Here is a 25,636-nt window from a genome sequence, read left to right as displayed (position 1 = left end):
AGGCTCAACTTACTTCTTCGACTAAAACATTTCAACCTTGACTAACTACTGTCAACTGTTCAACTAAAATTCTTTAACAAACTTCTCTTGACCACATACTTGTGACTAAAATTTTCCAACTCACTAAAACACGGATGGATGCCTGGTCGTGCAGTTTGCGTGCTGGACTGTCGCCCGGACCTATCAATGGTCCAGGGTTCAAACCCTGCCCACTCTAGCAAGTAACTTATCTACAACTCTGAAGGAACATCCGAAACATGTAAAACATTTTACAAACAAACAAAACTCTCAATCTCTCAAACAAACTTACTTCTGGTCATACCTGACTCATGTTTACTATATTTTCATGCACTGTATTCATTCTTTCAAGTACAATAAGGTACATTTAGTGAACTATTTTGACCGTGACACAGAACTTCATAATTCATCACTTTATTATGAGATAATGTTCACATCAGAAAAACTCAGAGGCATATTAAAATGATTTAAGTCAATTCTATAGAAAATGACATTGTCATTTAGTAATTTAATTTTTTTTTAAACATAGGTATTTATTTATAAAAACAATGCCAATAGAACTGAATTTTTATCATTAAAAAAAAAACAATAATAACCACCTTTGACCCTTGTCAGGATTTCAAGGCACCCCCCTAGACCCCAGTAGAGAAAAGCTGCTATAACAAGACTGGGTCTTAAAATTATTCTGAAAAATCAGATGACTGAGAATTTCAGGGCAATCCACAAAACTGTGCTATAAAAGTGATACCAATTAAAAGTATCCTGTTTTACACATAATAACAAAGAATAAGGTCACTTCATCAGTTCTATGACATGAAGGTCATACAAATGTGTTTTTTTAAACATACTTACTCTGAGAGTTTGAACTCTTCACTGTCATCATCTTCATCAGGTTCCTCATCACTGTCCAGTTTAGTCAGCTTACGTTTGGTTCTTTTCTTCAAAACTGGTGGGGGGGGCCCAGTATCTCCATCACGTAGGCGAATTTTCTCATCCTCTTCATCAGAGGCACCAAGTATGTTGGACATATCTTTGCCTCTTCTTATACCTGAGAACAAAGCAACAAATCTATGCAATTCACATCATTTAGGTTGGACATTTTGAAACACACATTGACAACACACAAGAACCATGTTTGAAGCTTTTAAAATAAATATTATTATAATACAATACATGTTGAATATTTTACTATCATTTGGGTTTACAAATACATATTTCTCTAATTTATAATAAGAATAAATTTGTATTTCACATTATACAGCTTTAATAATTTCCAAAATCAAAATTACTCTAACATTCTCATTTTCTAAATCAAATTTTAAAAGATTTTCTGATAAACTAATAATTAATTACCAATCTATACATGAGTTTTAAAGACTTTGATTATTCACTAGGTTGTAGCTAGACATGTGTCTAAAAAAAACAAATACCATTACATTAAAAGAAACCAAGGATAGAAAATAACATACATGTAACATACTGACCTGGAGGCTTCTCTCGTTTGCAGGGTTTGTCGTCTTCAATGGCATTGCTTATCAACTCATCAAACTCTTTAAACTGGTAGCTGACAGCATTTCTCAACCGACATGTGCGTTTGGTTAGAACTTCACCGTCAGGGCTCTGAGGATGCCTGGATCTGCGCTGCTTATGTTTCTCATGTCTGGACCTTTTTTGCGCTTGCCTAAGCGCCAGTCGCTCGGATCTGAAGGTTCTCTTAGGTGACTCAGATTCAGATGATGAGCTTTGAGAATCCTCTTGGGTATCACTTTCTTCATTTTCTTGACATTGTTGATCTTCTTTTAACTTCTTATCCTGGGTATAAGATTTGCGATCCTGAAATTCAGTTTTTAAATTGCATTGTTTTCACTTGATGCCTTAATAAATATATGAAATCCTATTATTTATATAAATTATAGTATTTAATCATATATATTAGTAAACAGAGACTAACTACTAAAATAAAACTTTAAATTGGTAACTTTGTGCTTACGCTAAAACATTTCTATATCAAAGCAGATCATAATATAAACAGAATTAATTCATGTCAACATCATGAAGAAAGATTTATGTTGTTGATTTTTTCACTAATAGAAAGCAAATCTGTTAAATTAGATGATGCCTGTAAAGTATGCTACAGAACCCAAATGTTTATATATACAAGAAAATAATTGTTCAGAGTCAACTTTGTGCTTGCCTAGTTTAGTAAAAACTAGCATTATTGTAAGGTCTACTACGATTACAAATACTTACCCCATGTAGAATATTGCTTATGTTAATACCAACAAATGCCAATCTTTCCTGCCTGTAAAAAAAAAAAATTGTTATAGGTCAAAATCTTTTCAATTTTTATTCACTTTTAAAATTTGTAAACCAAAAAAAATGTTTAAAGGATTTTCTTAAAATATCTATACTATAAAGTATAAAGTAAGGCGTATGTTTGTATGTGAATAATAGAAATCAAAACCACTTGATCTTGATAAAACTTGGCAGGAATGTTCCTTGGGTACTAACTTAGACCATATTGTATGTATTGTAGCCCTAAAACAAACAAAGACCCTAAAAAAAATAAAGTTGTCCGACTCTATTAAAGCTATAGTATTTATGGATCTAGGCCATGTTTACAATGTTGACATGAGAAAAGATCGAAAGGATTTAGATCTAAATCTAATTTTAAGAAATACACTTTACCCAGATAGTTTTTTACTTTGACAGATGAAAATATAAAGGAAGGTCCATTGATTTCATTATATAATAAAATTAACCTTCAAATTTGTGCTTCAAAACCATTTTCTTTACATAAATTAGTTCCTTATATCTGTGACTACAGATTTCCTGACGAACATTCATACCCTAGACAATACCATGCCTAGGTGTAAAACTCTAATATGATATAACTTCTCTTCGCACAGATAGTTTTATACTTTAACACATGAACATACTAATTATAGTCCATTCATTTCATATTTTGATCAAATTGAGATAGGCCTATATTCATTCATGAATCGCATACTTAAAATTATTTCGTTTAATTGTTTACTTTATAATCCCATTCATTTAACAAAGCTATCGCTCTTTTCGTTTTTAATAGATATGTATGTATCGGTTTCGGGTAAACCCATTTTCGCAAAACTAATTTTATTTTTGTAGCAAAAGAGAAAAAACTTGAAAGGATCATTAGCTGAGTTTAACATACATCTAAATCCAATCCACTAGATTAGTAAACACAGGCAATGTCAGGCTAGTACTATATATAAACATAAATATACTGACTTCAAAGTTGGCATTTCATATATGTATGGTGTGCTTAAAAAAATCATTAATATGCTAAGAAAATAAATACCTTTTACTTAATCTGTCCTTCTTTTTCATGGCATTATCCAAGGCTTGTAAACACTCAAGGAGTTTGGTGATCAACATCAACTACAGAGACAATAACAATATCAATTAGTTCCTTACACTTTGAGATAGACAGCATACACAACAAAAAAATGTATTTCCTAGACAAATCAAATAGATGCTTTTATGTGTAAGAAAGTTGGAAAAAAATGTTGTAAACCTCCTTATAATACAATATAAGTGAGATAAATATATAATAAATATCAGGAACAAAATTCTAAACTTCTCTATACATACATGTTCACATGGTGGACAAAACCAATCCCCATCTGGTATAAGCATGAGTGGAGGTCTCAGACAAGCAGTATGGTAACCGGCATCACATTTATCACATAGGAGAATCTAACGAGAAGGAAGTGAAGCATGTAAGCATTTATTAACCATAGTGCTGCCACTACCCTGTTCTCTACACTGCCTAAAGAGTTCTTTTCACCCAAAACCTGTAGTTTGAATTTAGGCATCGTTTTTAGAGGCATCCCATTAAAATATGATCATGCAATATGTATTTTCAATGCAGCTTTATGTTCTTCTAACAATGAACATTTTGGCCAAAAGCCCCTGCAAGGTAATAAAGAGTTCTAATCTCAAAGCCTTTTAAAAATGTGAAGTCTCTTTTCTTTTTTTTTACTTAGCAACCAAAAAAATGTAAACTCAAAAAAAAAAAAAAAGTAAAAATTTACCATTTCAGGATGATTATATTTTCCACACTTCACACAGGGTGTGTCATCATTGACTACCTCTTCATCATTCACATGCTCTGTGGAATTAGAGGGAAATGCTAGAAACGAAAATAATTGATAGTACATAGAAGCATGCTTCAGTGCAAACAAAGTCTAGGTGACTGTTTTTTTTTTTAAACATTTCATGTCCAATATCCTTTAGCATACAATATATTCTTTCACATAATTGTGGCACATTTACACAGAGATGAAAGAAGGGGAAAAAAAAAGACTACCTGTTCTTGCAGCTTGCCTCTGAAAATTTCTCCCTTTGGGCTTAAATTCTTCATCTCCTGACTCCTCTTCAGGGGTGAATGATGAGTCAAAGAAATCCTTGTCCAAGTTTTCTCCTTCAGTTTCATCTTCATCTTCTGAAACTTCACTTGGTGAGCTAGGTGTTGGAGGTCTCCTAGCCTTTAACTGTTGGACTCTCAGGCTGCGACGACGCCCACCACTCTCTTCCTCATTATCCTTGGCTAAAGTTTTGGGTTCATTTTTCTTAGCAGCTTTATTACTTTGTGCTACTTTGGTTGCTTTCTTCTTAGCTGCAGATGATTGAGCTAGATTTCGACCTTTCTTAGCAGGAGTGACTTCCTCTTCAGTGACTGGCTCACTGCTGGAGCCAGGTTTTTTTTTCTTAGAAACAAAAAAAAAACGCTTCATATTAATATAAAAATAATGTAAAAGTAAATATAATGATATAAGTAAATATGAATTACATTGTTTAAACAGTTTTGTTAAAATAGCTCTTAACTCTTGCAAAAATATTTAAACTTTTCTACAATAATTCACCTTAGATATCTTTTAAAATATGAAAAAAATTCTCTTAGATATCTTTTAAAATATGAAAAAAATTCTAACTTATTCTCTTCTATAATTTTCATCTATTATAATCCAAAATGCATAATACATAAATAAAATCTTTTTTCTTTAAAATTATCAGTATCCTAATAATAATAACAAACTAATAACATAAAACTACTGCAGGATTATTCCAATAAATTTAATAAGATGTTAAAACTAGAATGCACTGGTTCATTTATCAGTACTCATTTCTAATATAAAACAACAAGCATATTTAACGACTTCAGGCGTTTCTTACCTTTGCTCGCTTGGCATTAGCAGCATTTTCTTCTACATCATTTTCTTGACCCTTATTGTTACCAACAGTCTTTGCATTGCCAGCCTTAGATCGTGCAGCTTTCAGTTGGCCTCTGCTTCTTATTTCAGACAATGGGATCTCACTGTCATCACTCTCTGTATCACCAGCAGCTACTTTGGCAGCGAGGCCTCTGGCAGCAGCATTGCGTCCACGCCTAGATTTCTGGTTCTTTACAGCCTGCTTTGCCTTTTTCCCATTCGGTTCAGAATCAACAAAGTCATCACTACCTGGCTCAGGGGCAGCTCTTTTGAGATTGCGGTGAGGCTCATTACCTGAAGATTTCTGTAATTCCCCCCCTGCCATTTGTTGGGATTCTTGGGTAAATGTCTCATTTGTCTTCGTTTCTAGTAAAGTCCCATCTACAAGTGTATTCTTTTTATTAGAGACCTTTGGTTTTCTAGTTCTTGATTTACTGACCTGTTTTTGAGAGAGAGGTTCATGTTCACAAGCAGATTCCTCTGGTTCCAGTTGAGAATTATTCTCACTCTTAACAATTATAGAATCATCTACTTTTGCTATAGTGTCAGGAGTATTACTTGTATTATTGGATATAGCTTTGGATAAATTTAATGCAGTTGAGCTATTGATGTCAATAATTTTATCACTACCTGTAAAAGTGACATTGGCATTAGCTTCCTTTTGTTCGGAAGTTGAACACTCAATTGTTTTACTTAATTCAACAGTTTCTTTGGGAACTGAATCTTGCACAGATTTTCTTTCTTTAAAAATAGAAGCTTCATTACATTTATTTTCTTTAGAAACAGAAGTTTCAGTAGAATTAATTTCTTCAGAAACATCAGTTTTCATAGATTTATTTTCTCTGGAGACAGAAGCTTCAGTAGCTTTATTTTCTAGAGAAACATCAGTTTCCATAGATTTATTTTCTACGGAAACAGAAGCTTCAGTAGATTTATTTTCTCCAGAAATAGCAGTTTCTGTAGATTTATTTTCTTCAGAAATGAGAGCTTCACTGGACTTTTTATCTTCAGAAACAGAAGCTTCAATAGATTTTTTTTCTTTAGAAATGCAAACTTCAGAAGATTTATTTTCTTCAGAAACAGCAGAAGCTTCAATTGATTTATTTTCTTCAGAAACAGAAACTTCAGTACAATTAGTCTCTTCAGAGATAGAAGCTTCAGTCAATTTATTTTCTTCAGAAACAGAAGCTTCAGTAGATTTAATTTCTTCAGAAACAGAAGCTTCAGTCAATTTATTTTCTTCAGAAACAGAAGCTTCAGTAGATTTAATTTCTTCAGAAACAGAAGCTTCAGTCGATTTATTTTCTTCAGAAACAAAAGCTTCAATAGATTTATTGTCATCAGAAACTACTGTATCTGTTGATACATCTTTGTCAAAAGCCCAAGCTGTAGATTTATTTTCTTTTTCAACTGATGTATCAGTAGATAGATTTTCTTTAGGAACAAAAGCTTCAGTAGATTTGCTTTCTTCCGCGCCTAATGCATCAGAAGAAACAATAACTTTGGGATCAGAAACTTCAGATGATTTATTTTCTTCAGCAACTGATGCATCAGTGGATACATTTTCTTTGGGAACAGAGTCATCAATAGATTCTGCAACAGATGTCTCAGCCGCTATATTTTTTGTAGGAATTTCAGAAATGTTTCCTTCAGGAACAGATGCATTTAGAAGATAAAATTGGGTACTTTTGTTTTCTTCAGAAACAAAAACATCAGTAGATATCTTTTCTTCCCTAGCAGACACCTCAGCAGATACATTTTCTGAGGGAACTACTTCAGTAGTTTTATTTTTTTCTAAATCAGGTGTTTCAACTGGTTTAAATTCTTCAGATTCAGTGGGCATTTTGCCAGAAATAACACAAGTTTCTTTCAACTTCTCTGGCACTAATGCGTCATCAGAATTTTTTTCTGGAGAATTATCATTCTCTACAGCATGGAGCTCAACTGGGTTCCCTTCAACAGAGACACAGGTCTCAGAATGTTTGCTGCATTTAATAGCACATATTTCTGTACTTTTTTCAGGAGATAATTCTTCAGATTTTTTATCATGGATGTCAGAGGTTTCATTAGGCTTATCAGAGAATTTTACTTTATTATCCTCATTAATATTACTAGTTTTATCACTTGATACATCAGTGGCCAATTTTCCTTCTTCATCTGAAACTATTTTAGTACCACTTACATTTAAATTCCTTTTTTCTTCTCTCATTTCACCAGTCAAATGTTCATCTATTTTATTACTATCAGATTCTTTATCTATACATACGGTTAACTGCTGGGTTTCAATATTGCTTTTACAAGATTTATCACTAATATTTACAAGCACTGAATCCACGTCATTTTTGTCCTGACTTAGCTTTTCATGATTGTTCATGTTTTCTGTATCATCTTGTTTATCAGGAGGATCTTTGTTAGTATGAGGGCATATTACTTCATTGGCTGCTAGCATGTTAACAGGGATAGTTTTACAGAGTTTTGATTGAGAACTAGGTTCCTCTTTAGCAGACATAGAATCAGTGTTAGTTTCTGCTTCTGAGGAGGTCTGATCAGTTCTGGGTAGGGCTGTAGATGGACTGACTTCTCTGACTGATTCATCCACTCCTGTCTCTGGAAGTGTAATTTGTTTACTTTTGGTTGTAAAATCTATCTTACCCATTTCATTGCATAAAGTGGTACAGTCATCATTGTTACAGCTTCCAGCAGTCACCTCAGAAATTTTTATTTCAACTGATGTTTCGTCAAGTTTACTTAAGCACTGACTGTCAGAAATTTGTTCCCTGACAATTTTAGGTGTATTTACACTTGTAGACAGATCTAGTACTTGTTCACTTATCTGGCCTGACACTGATGAATCTTCACATAAGACTGAACTGCTGCTTGTCTCATTTAATGAAAGATTGTCCCCCTTATCTTTTTCTAAACACTTAGAAAATATGCTTAAATCTTCAGGACTATGAGTAGCTAGAGGTTTCTGCGTCTCATTTCTAATGTCTGTGACTTCCTTTACAGCACAAGGAGTTTCAGCGACTGATGAATCAACTTTTTCTAAAACTGCTTCTTGGTTGGATGGCAGCAATAAAAGTGAGCCACTACATTCCTCTGCTATCGAGAGACAGCTAGTAACTTCTTGCTTTTCATTCGTTTCCTTTAAGTCTATCACTTCATTCAAGATTTTCAATTCACATACTGTCTTTGGTCCATTTGCACTATCCTTAACAGAGGAAGTATTTTGACTTTGACCAAGGACATCACTGGCACCTGTCAGACTAGCCTCACCTTTATTGGCAGTTCCATTTCTCTCACGTGTTTTTTTCGTAGTTTTCTTAGCTTTGTTTGGACTTGCTTTAACAACTATATCCTCCACTTCTTTCTTCATAACTACTGTCTTAGGTTCTGGATTTTCTTGTTTATAAGCATCTATTGAGTCACATTTATGTATCTTTATTTCAATGAATCTTTCTTTACTGTCTACTGGAATTGTACTTTCTGAGCAACCATTCTCTTCAACTTTTATAATAGATTCTTTCCTATCTATGTCTTTTTCATGGCTGCCCTCTTTGCTGCTTGGAGAATCAGCTGCAATAAGAAAATATGAATAAAATAAAGCATTCATTTTTCAGATGATAGTGTAACAAATATATGGTGGATAAAAAACATTATGAAGGGAGTGAAAATTGATATTAACTCTTTCTCTCCTAATTAAAGATATCATCGTTGATTTAACCCCACTAAATTCAATTAATTTTGTGTTTTATAAAAAGAGCATGGATTCCCTTTTAATTCTACACCAAAAGTAATGTTTTCTGATTTTAAACAAACATGTTAGTGAAGTTTTATCAAAACAGGGTAAAATGTACAAATGGACGTGGAAAATAATTATGGAGATAAAAGTTCTTTCTTTTCTTTAAATGAACTCCTTGATTCTAACTAGCATTAGTAAGAAATAAGAGTTCTCAATGGGTCAAATAAAGTTCTAGCAGAGAATTGATTGCAAAGTCAAATTTTGATATGCAATGGATAAAATACAGTGTACATACCTGTACTAAGTTTATCCTTTTCTTCTTGACTACGATTGTCATTTTGTAAAGAGTTTACCAGCTTTGCTAGATCTTGTCTGTCACTGAAAAATAAACATCAATGCTTATTAACATGGAAAATTTCTGTTATATTCAGAAATAACTTATTTCATAATTAGGCTTTTATAAACTTGGGAAACTTGAAACACAGCTAATATGGACTCACTAACGAAGAGAAAATTAGGAGCCCTAGTTTAAGAGAACATTTACAGTTTTTCAAAGATGTGTCATTAAATATTTGAATTCAGCTTCAAAATGATATTAATTAACTGGATTTGTATTCAGTGCTAAGTTAAATGATACTCTTTCAATTCAACACATTAAGACTTTTCCAAGGTGATATATTTTTAAAGTACACCTTAATTCCACAAGGCAGTTTTGTTGAGAAAGATCAATCACTGAATATTTCAAACATTTAAGGGTTATGATATAAAAAAAATAATAAAACTATTCCATTCAAAATGTAAAGAATTCAAAAACATGAATAGTGTCAACTCACCTACAAACAAGCTGCCAAGTATTGGCAGCATCATCATCCTGCTCTTCTTTGTACACCAGTAAGTTCATGTCTTTATCCTGGAACATAGTATTATTTTATTGTAAATTTTTGTTAACTAATATTGCTGCTAATAACAACAAAGTGAAATGTATTTCCCACACTGATAAGGCTAGTCATTACTCCTTACCAAAAAATACCAATAAGCTTGACCCTCTTTATCTCTGCCAATGGGTAGAAAGCGCATGTCCTCGGCACTACTTTCATTAACTTTCTCTTTGAACTTGACATTGTAATCAAACTGACTCTCCAGAAGGTTCTTTGGACAAAATAATTTAGTTTAATATCTTTGGAAAAATTAATTTAGAATGCAAAATGAGCATAACAGAATCATATTAGACATAAGAGCAACATAGAGTAGGCCTAAGAGTTAAGTAAAAATTAAATGGATATCAAGTCAGTCGAATTCCATATTTGCAAGGATATTCCTTGTTTTCCAGAAGTATAAAAGAGCTACTGACTGCATTTTTGGTTCATGTAAGCTATTAGTTATAATCTTTACATAAGTCTAAGTTATCCATCACTGCACTGTCCTAACTGTATATTATTTGTCCATTGTAAAGATATTGAAGAAAAACACATTGTATTCAAACCACATTTTCATTTGTCTGGATGAAATAATATAAGTTTATCTAATACTTTAATTGTATCAAATATATTTTCTGGGAACATTTTTTTTAAAAGAAATTAAGCGTATTTGATTAATTGTTTTTCTCAGTATAGAGTTTTAGAATGATAGGTTACATGTCATAATAGCCAAATGTCAGCAAGTAAAAGCTCCCACTCTAAAAAAAAAAAAAAATTCTCAATGGCAATTTTCTCAAACTTAATGAAATCCAGTTCATATAACTTAGATCTCTTTCTTGCCCACATATATGAATTTTCAATTTAATAACCAACTTCAAAACCTCAACTGTCTCAATCTAAATGTTTGAGGAAAAAATCAATAAATGCAATATTTTTTTAGATCAGGGGTGTGAGGCTGTGAGATAAGAAATATACTTTACAATCAGCAGTACACACTTAAGGCCTACATTTTTTTTTTGGAGACTGAGTCTTAGATTATTATTTCACTAAAAAAACAAAAACATGATAGCTTAACAACTGATAATTTTTTTTTTTAAATCGTGTGTTATTTCCATAATGGTCCAAAATAATTAAAGAGAAAAATAATAAAAGAACAGAATACAATTATTAAAAAAAAACAACATTGAGCTTGTAACTCTAACAATTGTTAGTAGGCTACATCTGAAAGAAAAATGCATCTAAATTAATTTGATACATTAACAGATTTTTTAAAATTAGATTCTTATCTTTATCTGATCATAATAAAATACAGACTACTAATTACATAAGAGCTGAAACTTAGCCAAGTAGATTTATGTTCTCTCACTGGGTTAAGTCATCTGACTTTTAGTTCTTAATATAACTAAATAAATAATTTTATTTTGGTTTCAATAATAAAACAAAAAAATAAATACAGTTCATAAGAGATTTTATTATAATCTTACCTTAAGAATTCGAAGCTTTGTATCCAGCTTTGCATGTTTGTATCCATAACTCTCAACTTCCCATGCATCAAATTCAGAATAATGATGAATAAACTGAAGGGATGAAATGTTAATAATTGTTTGTTTCAAGGTATCACAATAAAATGTAATTTACTACTTTTAATTTATATATATCAATTAAATTTAATTTTAAATTTTCTATCACTTTTGAGTGTATCATTTATATAAAAAATAAATGACAGCAATATGCTAAAAAAAAATATATAATTTATAAATTATATGTAGCCATGCTTCATAATAAGTCTAAATAAAAAAATCTTAAATGGTAAAGTAAATGGAAATGGCAACAACCCATCCTCACCTTGTGATCTACATTTAATTTTCAGTGTCAGAACACTTTATTTATAGAATTACTTATAGCAATTAGCAGTGAAATACCTTAATAATGTTCTTTTCAAAGCGTTCTGGAGTCACAGAAGATTTCCCAATCCTTCTCAATAATCTCACATGAATATCAATTAACACATTGGAGACTGAAAATACATTTATTAATACATATATTTAGTTTGATTTTTGAGGTAGACAAGAATTTTGTCTTATTCCAATCTAACTAAGTTCTAAAAATAATGCATAAAATGGCTTAAAAGTGCGTATTTATTTGAAAAATAGATAAATTTCTTTTGATTTACACATTATCTTCATGGTGGTAATTATGGTAAAGATGTGGACCCAGTCTAATTTTTGATAATACAATATATTTGATATTTTGCTTTTTTGGCCCATCAGCCCAATTTAGGCCATGTTGTGCCCATAAACCCTCAAGGGTTACTTTCTGTTTATGGCTCAAGATCTAAATGTTAAACAGCTAAGTTATTTAAAAAAAAAAGGTCCAGTCATAGCTTAAAAAGTAAAAATTTATATAATCCAATAAAAATCTGTTGAAAATGTATATTAACAATTACTTTACCCTATCTCAAATCAAATTTTTGTTGTCAACCCCACCACCCAGATTAAGCCCAGTATTTTCCAAGGGTTGAAATAACCAAACAGTGTTTTTAAGTTGTCTGCTCCAAAATATTTCCCTCTAATATCCTGATATCTGTGGCAATCAAGGAGGATATGCTCCACATTGAGATAAGAGTCACAGTACTCACACAATGATTATTGATGGCTGCATTATTTTTCATTCACAGTTCATTTTGAAATTGCTTCTTTCTTTAAATATCAATGATTTAAAACTTCATAAATATTATTTTTATGATGATATTTACTCAATGTTTTGATTGAATCTTTAATGAAACAATTATATTATTTGTTGCAATAATGGCATATAATTAAAAAATAACTATAAATCTAGATACCATGACCTAGCATGCCGAATAGGATAGGCAGGGACAATCAATTTTCCTAAGGCCCCGGCCTACTTGGACAAGCCAAGCTATTGGACTTGAGAAAAAAAAAACACCTAGTTAACACAATCGTCATCAATCAGCAACATATGCATGCAAGGCACGTAAGTCATTTGCCAAAATTGAGAAAAGACTAAATTTGGCTCAGCAGGCCAAGATGTAATTTAGGAGTCAGGTCTAAAACAAAGAAATCCTATGCAGAAACGGGACTCAACTATTTAATTAGGTTGTGAATGAGCATCACATGAGGTTTGCAGGACATGTCCTCAAGCAGAATTAATTATTAAATGCATACCATGAGTTGCAATGACATGGAGACCAATATGAGGAAAGCACAAAATGGGATATCCTTGTATAACTTGGCGCCACACTTCATGGAGGACCTCAGAGCAGTGAACATAAGGTTGGAATAGGCAAATAGATCTATGTTTTACGGTAAACTACCAGTAGCTGTCTCACATAATTTATATCTATATTTTGCAACACTTCATGGAGAACCTCAGAGCAGTGAACATAAGGTTGGAAGAGGCAAATATATCTCTGTTTTACGGTAAACTACAAGTAGCTGTCTCACATAATTTATATCTATATTTTGCATTACATTATTTTGAAAAATATAAATTTTTAAAAATGTCTTCTTCTTTGAGCTATATCCTTTTGATGTGTATGTCCAACACTAAAACAGTATTTGATTCTTTCGGAAGCTGGGATAGGGAGTGTAGGCCAGTGTTTCCCAAACCTTTTCTCTAACAGTTTGGAAAACACTGCTGTAATTTAACTTCAATTTCCATATTTATATACTGTGACAGTCTGGGCTTTTTCTTTTAGAAACAAGGTGTGCAACAAACCCAGACTTTGGACTCCTTTAATTTTAAAGGCAGGTAATTTCATCTTTTAAAAAAGAAACACAAATCTTTATGGACTTTAAGGTAGCCAAATCACCTGGTGTGATCACCTCTAGTGGGCATGGTATCTGGCTTCAAATTCAAGGCCACACTTTTTTCTTTCATTCATAAAGATATCTCGATGTAGGACATGATTACTCATTGAACGAATGATGGATTAAATAACCCCAATAATATTTCTTATAACAATATTGCCATGTCTGGGGAACAAGAATGAGTTAAATTCATTATCTTGCTGAACACCTCCTTTTCTTATTTGTATTAACAGCTAACAGTGTAAATGTGATTGGATTGTCTCTATGTATAGGTGAATGGAAGCTTATTTTGATTTGCCCATCATCATATGATCAAACAGGCTCATAATCTAGTCCTTATCCCTTACACTTACATGAGTGTGAGTTTCCTGAGAAGGTAAACATAATAGTATTACATACATGGTTACAGAGAATCTTAAAGGTATACCATCTAATCACAATCTAATCTTAAAACAATAAAAACTGTAATCTGCTTTGTAGAAATGGAAAAAAAATCAGGAACTTATCTAAAATTGGACATGCACAGTGCTAAAATGATTTTTGCTCCAAACATAAAGTAAATGAATTATTTCTACACAACAAATAAAGTGATGTGTTCCATGAATGATGATGATGAATCAGATTTTGACAGTGTTCCATTTTAATATTTTTTAAGAGCTTACTAGATCTAATTACTAACTTACTAACTAAACTCTATAAACAACTGGATATATTCTAAATTCATTGTTCCTGTGTTATATTCTAAATTCATTGAACCTATGATATCACAACGATGATAATAGCGTCAAACTATATGTGTCATAAAATCAAGCTTTTAAAATGGGTACAATTAGTGCATATCGATGTAAATCTATTTACTTAGAAAAATATAGCACATTTATGGTAAACCACAAAAAGCTGATACTTTGTACCCTGTACTTTGCATTACATCATTTAAAAAAATAACAATTAAAAAATATATAATTTAAATATTTTGTCTTCTTTGGGTTATATCCCTTTGATGTTTATTTTTGCACTAAGTGCACTAATTGTACCCATTTTAAAAGCTTGATTTTATGACACATATAGTTTGATGCTATTATCATTGTTGTGATATCACATGATTAATGAATTTAGAATATAACATTATAACACAGGAACAATGAATTTAGAATATATCCAGTTGTGTTTTTTTTTTCAGATGCCCCATTCTATTAACTTCTGAATTATGTGTTATAAAGAAATACCTAGAGCATGTGCTTGATGTGAAGAGATATTAATAAAACGAAAGGGCTAAGGGGGAGGTATAGAATGTAGATATGGTATTTTGAAATAAAAATGTCTTTGATAGGTAAAAAAAAAAAAGGGGGGGGGGGGGGAGAGAAACAGTCAAGACACTGTATCAAGAGATCATCAATAATTGATCGACCATTAAAATGTGACGTCAGCCTCAAATACATACAAAGACACTCCTTTGAAACATCACAAATACTCAAAATAATAATAATAACACATTTAACCACTCTCTTATTCTGCCTACACCCCCTTACCCGCGCTTTCTTCTTACGCAATTCCACTCTCCAACATTCACACGTTTTCAGTGCAAAGTAACAACGTAAATTTCAAGACTTAATCCAAACGCAGCCACCAGACTAAAATACAACAACAAAAAAATGGTCAGTGATAGCCCAACACACAGGTGTAAACCAGGCCACCAACACAGCCCCAAAACATTGTTAAAGTTGTAGTAAGAACAATCTTGAGGGGAAAGGGGGAGGAGCCATCATTTGAGTACCTACGGTCAAGCCGCTAATTAGGTCACAAACACTAGGCGTGATAGATATATAGATATGTTGTTTGTGTGTGTGTGACAAATACTAAGCGTGCTCTAAAATACTGTGGGTTTTTTTGGTCAACCAGGTGGTTTAGGGAGGGCGGATCTATCTACATCTATAGGTAACACAGCTCGCAAGCTACCAAGCTTTTCAGCACCCCCCCTTCCCCGCCCAGATCGAAAAATATCTAGCACTGACTTTTGGGCTGTTACATACACTGAGCGTGCTAGATCGGCGGCTAGTTACGTAGGGCCGCGTACCGTATGTTTTGTTTTTAGGTCAACCAAGTAAACTTGGGGAGGGCGGGATTATCTATTGGCTACCAAAGCTTATTAGGTTCTCCCTCAAATAAATAATATCTGGATTTAATTTATTAATGGCCTTATTATATATGTCTCAAAATAGCTTAGACCTAAATAAGTACTACGGTAATGCGTTACTGGGCTTAGAACCGTCAGTTTCTAAGCAGAGCTGATCAGTGATAGATTCCTTCGATGTGGACCATGTGAAAATGACTAAAATCTGTCTGTCTTGACATGGCGTAAAAAGAAAATGATATAAATAAAAAAAATATAGATTATATAATAACACTTTTGAAACACCATACTTTTCACAAAATTTTAAGATTATAACACTTTTAAAACACCATACTGTGCATACTTCTCGGCGGAAAACAGATTGAGCTTTCAACATTCTACTTTTAGGACCATTTTTTTGACTAATTTCAAATTAGCTATTATTGACATATTATATATCAATTTTATTGCCCAAGAATAGAGGAATTCAAAAAAAAATAAAATCAGAAGCAACAGACAATTATTTAACTTGAAAAAATGAGGTCAAACACACTTACCCCTAATAATGAAAAATTCATCACTCACAGAAGATATGTCTAAAAATCCATGAATTTCACAAATTCACAGTATTATTAACAGAAAAATGTGTCACAAAGTAAAATATTTTTATAGAACATTTGAAAAAAACAATAAAAACTAGTTTCTTAAAACATTTATGCCTATTAATTAGCCTCCCCAGACCCCACCTCCTCCGTAAAAAAAAATGGTTGCAAATGATACTTTATAATCATCCTGAAAAACAAAACCAGTATCAGTTTTGACATATTATATATCAGTTTTAATGCCCAAGAACAGAGGAATCCAAATATGGTTCATTCATTATCATCAGACAAGTATTAGACCATAAAAAATGAGATCAAACACACTTACCCCTAATAATGAAAAATCCATCATTCACAGAGGGTATGTCCAATATTCCATGAATTTTACAAATTCACAATATTATTAGCAGAAAACTATGTCACAAAGTAAAGTATATTTATAGACCATTTGAAAAAACAAACAAACAATTTTTAAAAATATTTATAACTAATAAATTAGCCCTCCCCCCTCGCCCCACCCTACCATAAAAAGTCTTTTTTTTTTTTCTTATATCTTCATGTTTTAACAAACTAATATCAATTTTAGATAAAGTTTATAGATGTATAATTTTAGACTAGAAAAGATCTTATATTAAATGAAATATTATCAAGATTTAGATCTCTTCTAGTTCTTGATCAATTTTTAGATCTAGGTCTAGACTACTATACTCTGACTCTAGTCTAGGCTTATAGATATTAGTTTAGTCCTAATAATAGGTTTTGCATAGTACATGATGTATTCTGTTTACTATCTCATATGATCTCAATTTTTGTATTTGTTGTAATTGTTGCTGAGAAAAGAAATAAAAACAACTTTTATTTGGTTTATAGATTCTATGTGTTTGTTGTTATTTTTAACTATGTCCATAAACCATAAGTAGATCTATATTTAGTCTCTATCCTACACAGCTAATAGTTTTTACAAAATTATTTAATCTTTCTAGATCTAGTAATCTATTAGATTTATGCCTAGATTTAGATCTTTAAAAGGAAAAAAAAAGTGTTTTTGCCGATATATCTACATTCTAGCTCTATCATCTAGATCTATTAATCTAGAACTACCAAGTATCCTACCTACTTGAATCTCTTCTCTATAGTATAATCGACTAGATCTAGATTTTTTCCACTTTAAGTAGTTTAAGATGTAGATCTAGAATTCTAGATTTAGAGATCTAATTAAGCCCTAAGTTTATAAGCTCCTATGAATTATATTTAGATATAAAATCTTAGATTTAATCTACATTTAGACTTAGACAAGATTCTAGATCTACACGTGTACATCGCAGTTACTAGATCTAGATCTAGAAATGACTAGATTTAGAATAAATTAGATCTCATATTTTTTCAATGTTAAAATCTAGTTTTAAGTCTATGAATAATATTTAGATGTAGAGATATATTTAGACTTAGGCTAGGGTCTTGATCCAAGCGTGTGGCCCGTGTACATCGCTACTTGACTATCTACTTAAATCTACTAGAAATGACTTGATTTAGATCTAAATCATCTAAAAGAATTTTTCCACGTTAAAATCTACTGATATAGACTCTAGTCCTAATTATATAAGTTACTATGAATTATATTTAGACATAGAATCTATTATAAAATCTTAGATCTAATCTACATTTAGACTTAGACTTAGATCTAGCAAGTCTAGATTCTAGATCCACGCGTGTACATCGCCACTTGACTATCTACTAGAAATGACTAGATTTAGCTCTAAATCATCTCAGATTTCCTAAGTCTATAAGTTATTATGAATTATATTATTATATTTAGACACAGATATACAATTTTAGATCTACATTTAATCTAGAGACTAGACTAGATCTAGATCTAGTCTGATCCACGCGTGTGTGCATCGCTACTTGACTATCTACTAGAAATGACTAGATTTAGCTCTAAATCATCTCAGATTTCCTAAATCTATAAGTTATTATGAATTATATTATTATATTTAGACACAGATATATACAATTTTAGATCTACATTTAATCTAGAGACTAGACTAGATCTAGATCTAGTCTGATCCACGCGTGTGTGCATCGCTACTTGACTATCTACTAGAAATGACTAGATTTAGCTCTAAATCATCTCAGATTTCCTAAATCTATAAGTTATTATGAATTATATTATTATATTTAGACACAGATATATACAATTTTAGATCTACATTTAGTGAATTTAGTCTAGAGACTAGACTGGATCTAGATCTAGTCTGATCCACGCGTGTGTACATCGCTACTTCACTATCTACTACTTAGTCTTAGCTACGACTAGTACTACTACTAGAACTAGAAGTGACTATATTTAGATCTCTAGACCTTTTCACGTTAAGATGTAGATCTAAGTCTATAACAAATTACTATGAATTATATTTAAACAAAGATCCAGATCTAAAATCTTTATCTTAGTCTAGATCTAGTCTAAATCCGCGCACGCTGGCAGCGCAAAAAAAAGGACGCATTTCCCGAGTCATGATGTTATTTGAAATGAAAACAAACGACACTCGTAGTGAAATGTAAAATATTTACCTAAGCAGTTGATATTATTTAAAAAAATGGTCTGTTATAGTTTCAGTCTATGATAAGGCTTAATAGATGTTGTCGGTTCCACTTATTCCGCGAGAATGAATAAAAAATTAAGCACGATGAAAAAAATTGATGAGGTCAAACTGTCCCGACACACTTCCGATGGGCTTTTAAAAAAACATGTTTTTTTAAAAAACTTTATTTTTTTTATACACCAAAAAAATAAAAAATAAAACACTATGATTGCTGAAATAAAAATAAACGTGTTTTGAAATTAAAATTGGTACCATTTAAATGATATTTTTATAAAATTGTATGCATAGTTTCACGACGCACAAATTATGAAATGGCATCGAGGCTATTTTTTTTTTATTTTTAAGATAAACTAACAACTTAATTTCTTTTCTTTTTTCTCTATCATTTAGAACAATCATTTCTAAACAGTAAGCATGCATTATTTCATAGTAATGATATAGGTTTATATGTTTCTTACCTTTTCAAAGGGGAGCACATAAATCCAAAAGTAAATCCTGTGTGTCTTTTTTTGCATACTTCATGACATTCACTAATGCACAAATTTCTTATAAAAACGAATTTCAAAAAAATATTGCTCAAGAAGCTTCCACAAACATAGGTCTACCCATCAGTAAAAGGAAATATACCACAGGTGTTGTATATATGGAGAAAATGAATAATGAACTTCAAAAATGCATTTTCAATAGAAAATCTGTTTTCCGCCTCTCGTGTGTTTGATAAGTTCTTAATATGTTCGATAAGATAAGATAAAGGTAAATAAGTGTTCGATAATTTAAGCTTTTGAAATCATCAACCTGACCCACTTTAACATTAAATATAAGTTTAACTATACTATGACTATGAGTAGCTATGTGATAAAAATTTGTGAAATTTTATTTTTTTAATTTTAATAGTAAATTATTAAAGATCTTGTTCTGAGCTTTCCAACGAGGTATAGAATGTTAATATAGGTCCAATTGATAAAAAAATGTTGTAAAATTTGACGCGTTTTCACTTATACATTGAAGCAATGGAATCCCAGGAAGTGAGACTTTCTGAAAAATCGAACTAAAGTGTATGTCATTTCGCTAATTTTCATCACTTTGATAAAAACTATATATCAAATTAAAGCTTAGGATGTGCTTAATTAAGTTATCCAATTGTTTTATAAAATTTATTTGCAGATTTTTTTTTTTCTTTTTTTAATCAACTAAAAATGACATTATTATAATTTATTTTTGTAATAAAATATTATTTTATTTTTAGATTTTTAAATTCTTTATAATACATTATGGAAGCACTTGTTCTGAGCTTTCCAATGATATATAGATTATATCTATACGCTCAAGAAGTTAATTTTATTTTTTTTTTTTAACGCATTTTTGTTCATACTATATGAGGTTTTCTGAAAATTGAACAAAAATGCGTAACTTTTCGCTAATTTTTATTACATAGCTAAATATATATATATAAAAAAAAAAGCATAGGATGTGCCTACTAAAAGCATTTGTTGTATAATATTTTATTTATATTAATTTTTTTTCTAATTTTCTTAACTATCCGGTATTATCTTAATGCTTTGTTTTGCAATTAAATATTTATTTTGCTTTATTTTATTTGTTTAAATTGTAGATTATTGAAGCAATTGTTATTTACCAAACAATAATATATATAGTTTATTGTTGTAGGTGAAACAGCTTTAAAAAAAAAGCATATTTTTTGATGCGTTAACATAGGATAATGTTTTCTGAAAATAGAACAAAAACATATTTCATTTCTTTAATGTTTATTATCAGATAGCTAAAAAACCAATTAAAAAAAAAAAGCTTAGGATGTTTTGTTTTTTTTACTTCTTTTTAAATATATTTTATTAATTTGTTTAATTTTTGTGTGTGTGTAAATGTAAATTTGAAGATATATAATAATGAATGACCTTATTGCCCCAGGCCAGTGCCATATATGGGCCAAGAAGCAGTAAGCGTAAACTATATATACTGTTCCAGATCACACTTATTGGCTCAACCCCCTCTATACTGTCAGCCTTTTTATTACAAACATCTAAAATATAGTACCTTACGTAGCTAGTGTACTGTTGGCTGCTTGACTACATTATGTACTGTTTTGTAATAAATTTGCAGCTTGTAAGATTTTGCCCCAGTGTGCTAATATTATTTAGTGGCCTTTAATCATCATAAAAATGATTGAGAAACAAGGGAATCTTCTATCACGGGTCCCCCCTTATGCTCTGGACCTGAGGAAGTTGCCCCACTCACCAACTTATAAGTGAATCAGAAGACATTCAATTGATTATTATTTTTGATGAAAGTATAAGCAATGTATTGAAGAAGGTTGATGTAATTGATGAGGGATAAATAATGAGTTTGTAATTAAGGCACTGGATATGATGATGGGTTAATATGATATATAATGAAGCTACATATTACTAGGTTACGCAAATATATAAATTGAAATTTATTTCTATATACGAATCTTTTATTATAAATTACCAAACAAGATATAACTCATTTCTGGCTTGAAAATATAATAGTATGATAGATCTAGAATGATAGTAATAGTCATGCTTTACGACACACTTTAAACCATTAAATTATTGCTTTTTCATGAGTTGGGTAAGCTCCTGAGCTAAGTTTTAAGTAATTTTTTTAAAATCTCATCATCTTAAATGCATTTTGGCTAAAGCATTAGTAATTTGTAAAGGTGCGGTGGTTGAGTGATAAGGGTTAGGGTTAAGGGTTGAGCTTGGCTTCCAAAACCAGGGCCCCTGAGGTTTAAATCCTGGAGAAGACTGGGACTTTTAATTTTGGTATCTTTGGGCACCTATGAGTCCAACCAGCTCTAATGTGTACCTGACATTAGTTGGGGAATAGTAAAGACAGTTGGTCGTTGCGCTGGACACAGAAATTAGTTTTATACATCACATGCCATACAGACCACAAGATCTGAAAAGGGATTTGTTTTTTTTCTTTTTATTTTCTTAATTTATTCAATTTTATATATGTATTAAGAAATAAATGAAAACTGAAGAGTAAACTAAAACAAAGCTATATAGAACAACACATGAACTGACGAAGGAGACTTGGACAGTAGCACACAAACATATATATATATATATATATATATACACATATATATATATATATATATTAATGGTGCACCGAATAGTACTATTTGATATTCGGCCAGAGCCTGATATGACCAGATAGTAAAATTTGATATTCGTCCGAGGCTGGATATCTAAGTGTCTTGTAAATAGCTTGTATTGCTGAACATTTTACGAAACATACCTATATTTGCTGGTATTATTTTTTTTTCCTTTATATACCTTATTGTTTTAAACTCTGTTACTGATTGATTTATTGAAGATTAACAATATTTATAAACAGAAATTAATCTGTGTAGCATGAGCGTGTCTGTGTGTATTATATATATATATATATATATATATATATATATATATATATATATATATATATATATATATATATATATATATATATATATATATATATATATATATATATATATATATATATATATATGCATCTAGATTTACAGCTGGATATAGACTGCCTATTCCTATATTTCTATCTATAAAGTCTAGGATAGACATCTGCACATTGAATGATTATTTTTTTAAATCACAGTAGAGTAAATACTGGGGCACTGCGGTTGAATGGTTAAGCACTTGGGTTCCGAACCTGAGGTCCTGGGTTCAAATCCAGATGAAGACTGGGATTTTGAATTTCGGGATTTTTAGGACGCCCTTGAGTCCACCCAACTCTAATGGGTACCTGACTTTAGTTGGGTAAAATAAAGGCAGTTGGTCACATAACACCCTGCTTGTTAACCGTTAGCCAAAGAAACAGATGACCGTAACATCATCTGCCCCATAGATCGCAAGGTCTGAAGGGAAAACTTTATTTTTTTACTTTTTAGAGTATCTACTGAGTCTAAATAGATCATAGAATATAGTGACAAGACTAGAACTAGAAAAATAGTAAATTTAGACTATTTTAGACTAAGATTTTTATAGATAATAATTATTTTATGATTATATAAATTACTCTTAACTCTAGGACTAGATTTATTACAGTCTTATCTTTTTAATACATCTAGATATATTTATTAGGCATATCATTACTAGATCTAGATGATTATTTTCAATCCATCTAAATTAGCATATTATCTATCTGCTATCTATCTTTCTAAACAAGACTAGTTAGATCTAAAGTCTAAAGTTTAGTATTAAAAATTAAAGTATTTTTACTCGAAGACCTGCCCAAGGGCTAAGGCTAAGTCAAGTCTAAGCTTAAGCATAAGCTTGTCTAGAATAGTTACTTAAAGTCAACAGTCTGTCTACACTAAGGCTAAAGGCAGGCTCTTTAGTCACTTTAGATGCTAAAGTCTTCTAAAGCTTGTTTAGAATAGTCTAACTCACTCAGTCCTCAGTAACTGACTGTAACTTAAGTCTAAGTCTAGATCCAGTAATAGATCTGATTTCAAAACTTCATAAATCTAGTCAATCTAATCTAGATCTAAGATACCAGATCTAGACCTAGTATATCTTATACTTATATCTACAATGTCTACACTTAGACTCTACTCATCTAGAATCTATTCTAGATCTAGTATCTAGGCCTAGTATTTTCAAGGCCAAGCCCATAAGTTAAGTATAACTTAGTAAAAGTCATAAGTCTAAGGCCCAAGGCAAGAAAGGCATTCTATCTATATGATTCTTAGATTCTATTAATTATAATTATTTTCTATATTTATTATAATTTTAATCTAGATCTAGAGTCTAGATCTAGTTAAAAGAAGTTATCATCTAGCTATGATTATAATTAGATTTAATTAGATCTAGATCTATGTCAATTTATGATTTATAAATTAAAATTTAATTAGTCTACAAATTAGATCTATAATCTACATTTGTGCAGTCATTTGAGCAATCAATAGATTATTACTTATCACTTAAGGTAGATCTGGCTGAAGAATCTATACTTATAATCTAGATCTAGAATTCCAGAGAACATTTTCATTACGAAGATGTTTTATTGTTTACACCTGACTACAGTAAAAAATAGGCCAAATTAGTGCACTGTAGTCACGTGACTGTAATTAGAAACTTATTTTGTTTTCGCAATGTAGATACTACATGCAGGACAGAAATGCTATTATTAAAAATCCTTGGGCCTAGAGATTTCAAATCTTATGTAGAAGTAACAGAAAAATGCATATACTACACACAAAAATAATGATAGAACAAAATGTGTCAATTTGTTCATTCAAAGATGTGTACGTAAATGCAAAAATTCAAGGTCAGTCCCATTGGCCGCCATATTAACATTAATGAACTTTGGGTACCTCACATAAATGAAGAGAAAAAAAAAACCTTGGACATACAAAGCAATGTAGATGATTTAGAACTATGTTAAAATGGATTATCTACACGAAATACAATATTTTTTTGTAAATGAAGCAATACGAGTCTTGTAATAGTTCTGCAAATAATAACTATTTTTATCACTCAAGTTCAACCCCAAAAAAATTTACATTAAATTATTATTTTTTTTTTCTTTTAGTTTTTTAATTTAAAAATGTATATTTTAAACCTAAAAAATCGATATGGATTCCTAAATAACATTTTTTATTTACTAATTAAGCAAAAAGTCATTGTCACTAATTTTCAAAGTAAAAAAAAATTAAAAATGGCCGCTCAGGTTTCCCGCAATTGTAAAACTGTCAACATCCGGGAATTTCGCATAGCTACTATGAGTAGTAATAGAATAAAACATGTCTACTTTTTAAGAAAAATGGATGAGGAGTTCACAGATACAATCAGTTTTTTTCTAGGTCTAATTTTTACGGAGATACACAAATTCAAACATAAAAAATGTCGGCGAATGAGCTTAACTTGTTCGATAAAATCATAAACGTAAGTTACTCAACTCTAGAATAGATCTAGATCTAGCTTGAAAAAGTGAGATCTTTTATTTTTTATACTCAATTATCTCTAGATTATTCTAGAATCAGTCGAGTCTATGCTATGTGACACAGTGACTATGTCTTAGACTGACCTAGAGTCTAGAAAGATAAAAAAAAAAAACTAAAAAGCATTGTAATTTCAATTTAAAATAAAAGTTTAAAAATATAAAATTTGTTGAAGTTGAGCATCGATTTTGACTTCTCTATCATTATGATTATGTAACAATTTTGTCGTTATGTATGAAATCTTACCATCACTATCTGTATCCTCTAAATATTTTTGCAATTCTGTATAGCTTATTTCTGGAAGTCCTAAAGAAGAGCTGTATTTGTCAAAGAAGGAACAAATAACTGCAAAATTTGGGTCTTTGTGACAGTCGCCTTCTCCTACTGACGCCATGTTTATTAGTGCTTTTAATATTGCCAACTCTCACAACAATTAATAAGATCGTCGTGAATGTTTTACAGACCTAGAGTCTAATTATCTTTTTAAAAATTCAAGCAATCAAAATGTTTTGGAAAAGGCTTGTCTAAATGCTTTCAATTTCTTTCTTGTTTGAATTTTTAATG

General features: G+C 31.0%; 1 protein-coding gene across 2 annotated transcripts in view; it reads right to left on the bottom strand.

Moving 5' to 3' along the window:
* The window catches only part of LOC106061787 (uncharacterized), a 34,324-nt gene extending 8,834 nt beyond the window's left edge, over window positions 1-25,490 (bottom strand). Inside the window, exons 1-14 of one of the 2 annotated variants that reach the window (XM_013219988.2) lie at window positions 25,319-25,490; window positions 11,855-11,949; window positions 11,417-11,509; window positions 10,036-10,164; window positions 9,849-9,925; window positions 9,311-9,393; window positions 5,236-8,849; window positions 4,370-4,769; window positions 4,095-4,171; window positions 3,652-3,756; window positions 3,359-3,438; window positions 2,269-2,320; window positions 1,488-1,851; window positions 871-1,066 (exon numbers count right to left, since the gene is read on the bottom strand). In XM_013219988.2, coding sequence (XP_013075442.2) covers window positions 871-1,066; window positions 1,488-1,851; window positions 2,269-2,320; window positions 3,359-3,438; window positions 3,652-3,756; window positions 4,095-4,171; window positions 4,370-4,769; window positions 5,236-8,849; window positions 9,311-9,393; window positions 9,849-9,925; window positions 10,036-10,164; window positions 11,417-11,509; window positions 11,855-11,949; window positions 25,319-25,466 — 5,513 coding nt within the window. In that variant the 5' untranslated portion in view covers window positions 25,467-25,490. The remainder of the gene's footprint in view (window positions 1-870; window positions 1,067-1,487; window positions 1,852-2,268; window positions 2,321-3,358; window positions 3,439-3,651; window positions 3,757-4,094; window positions 4,172-4,369; window positions 4,770-5,235; window positions 8,850-9,310; window positions 9,394-9,848; window positions 9,926-10,035; window positions 10,165-11,416; window positions 11,510-11,854; window positions 11,950-25,318) is intronic. The other variant, XM_013219989.2, reaches the window with a different exon arrangement.
* Between the last annotated feature and the right edge of the window lie 146 nt (window positions 25,491-25,636).

Source organism: Biomphalaria glabrata, chromosome 15 (genome assembly GCF_947242115.1).
Source record: "Biomphalaria glabrata chromosome 15, xgBioGlab47.1, whole genome shotgun sequence".
Lineage (NCBI taxonomy): Eukaryota > Metazoa > Mollusca > Gastropoda > Planorbidae > Biomphalaria > Biomphalaria glabrata.
Note: the sequence above shows the minus strand (reverse complement) of the source record. Positions and strands in the feature narration are given on the sequence as shown.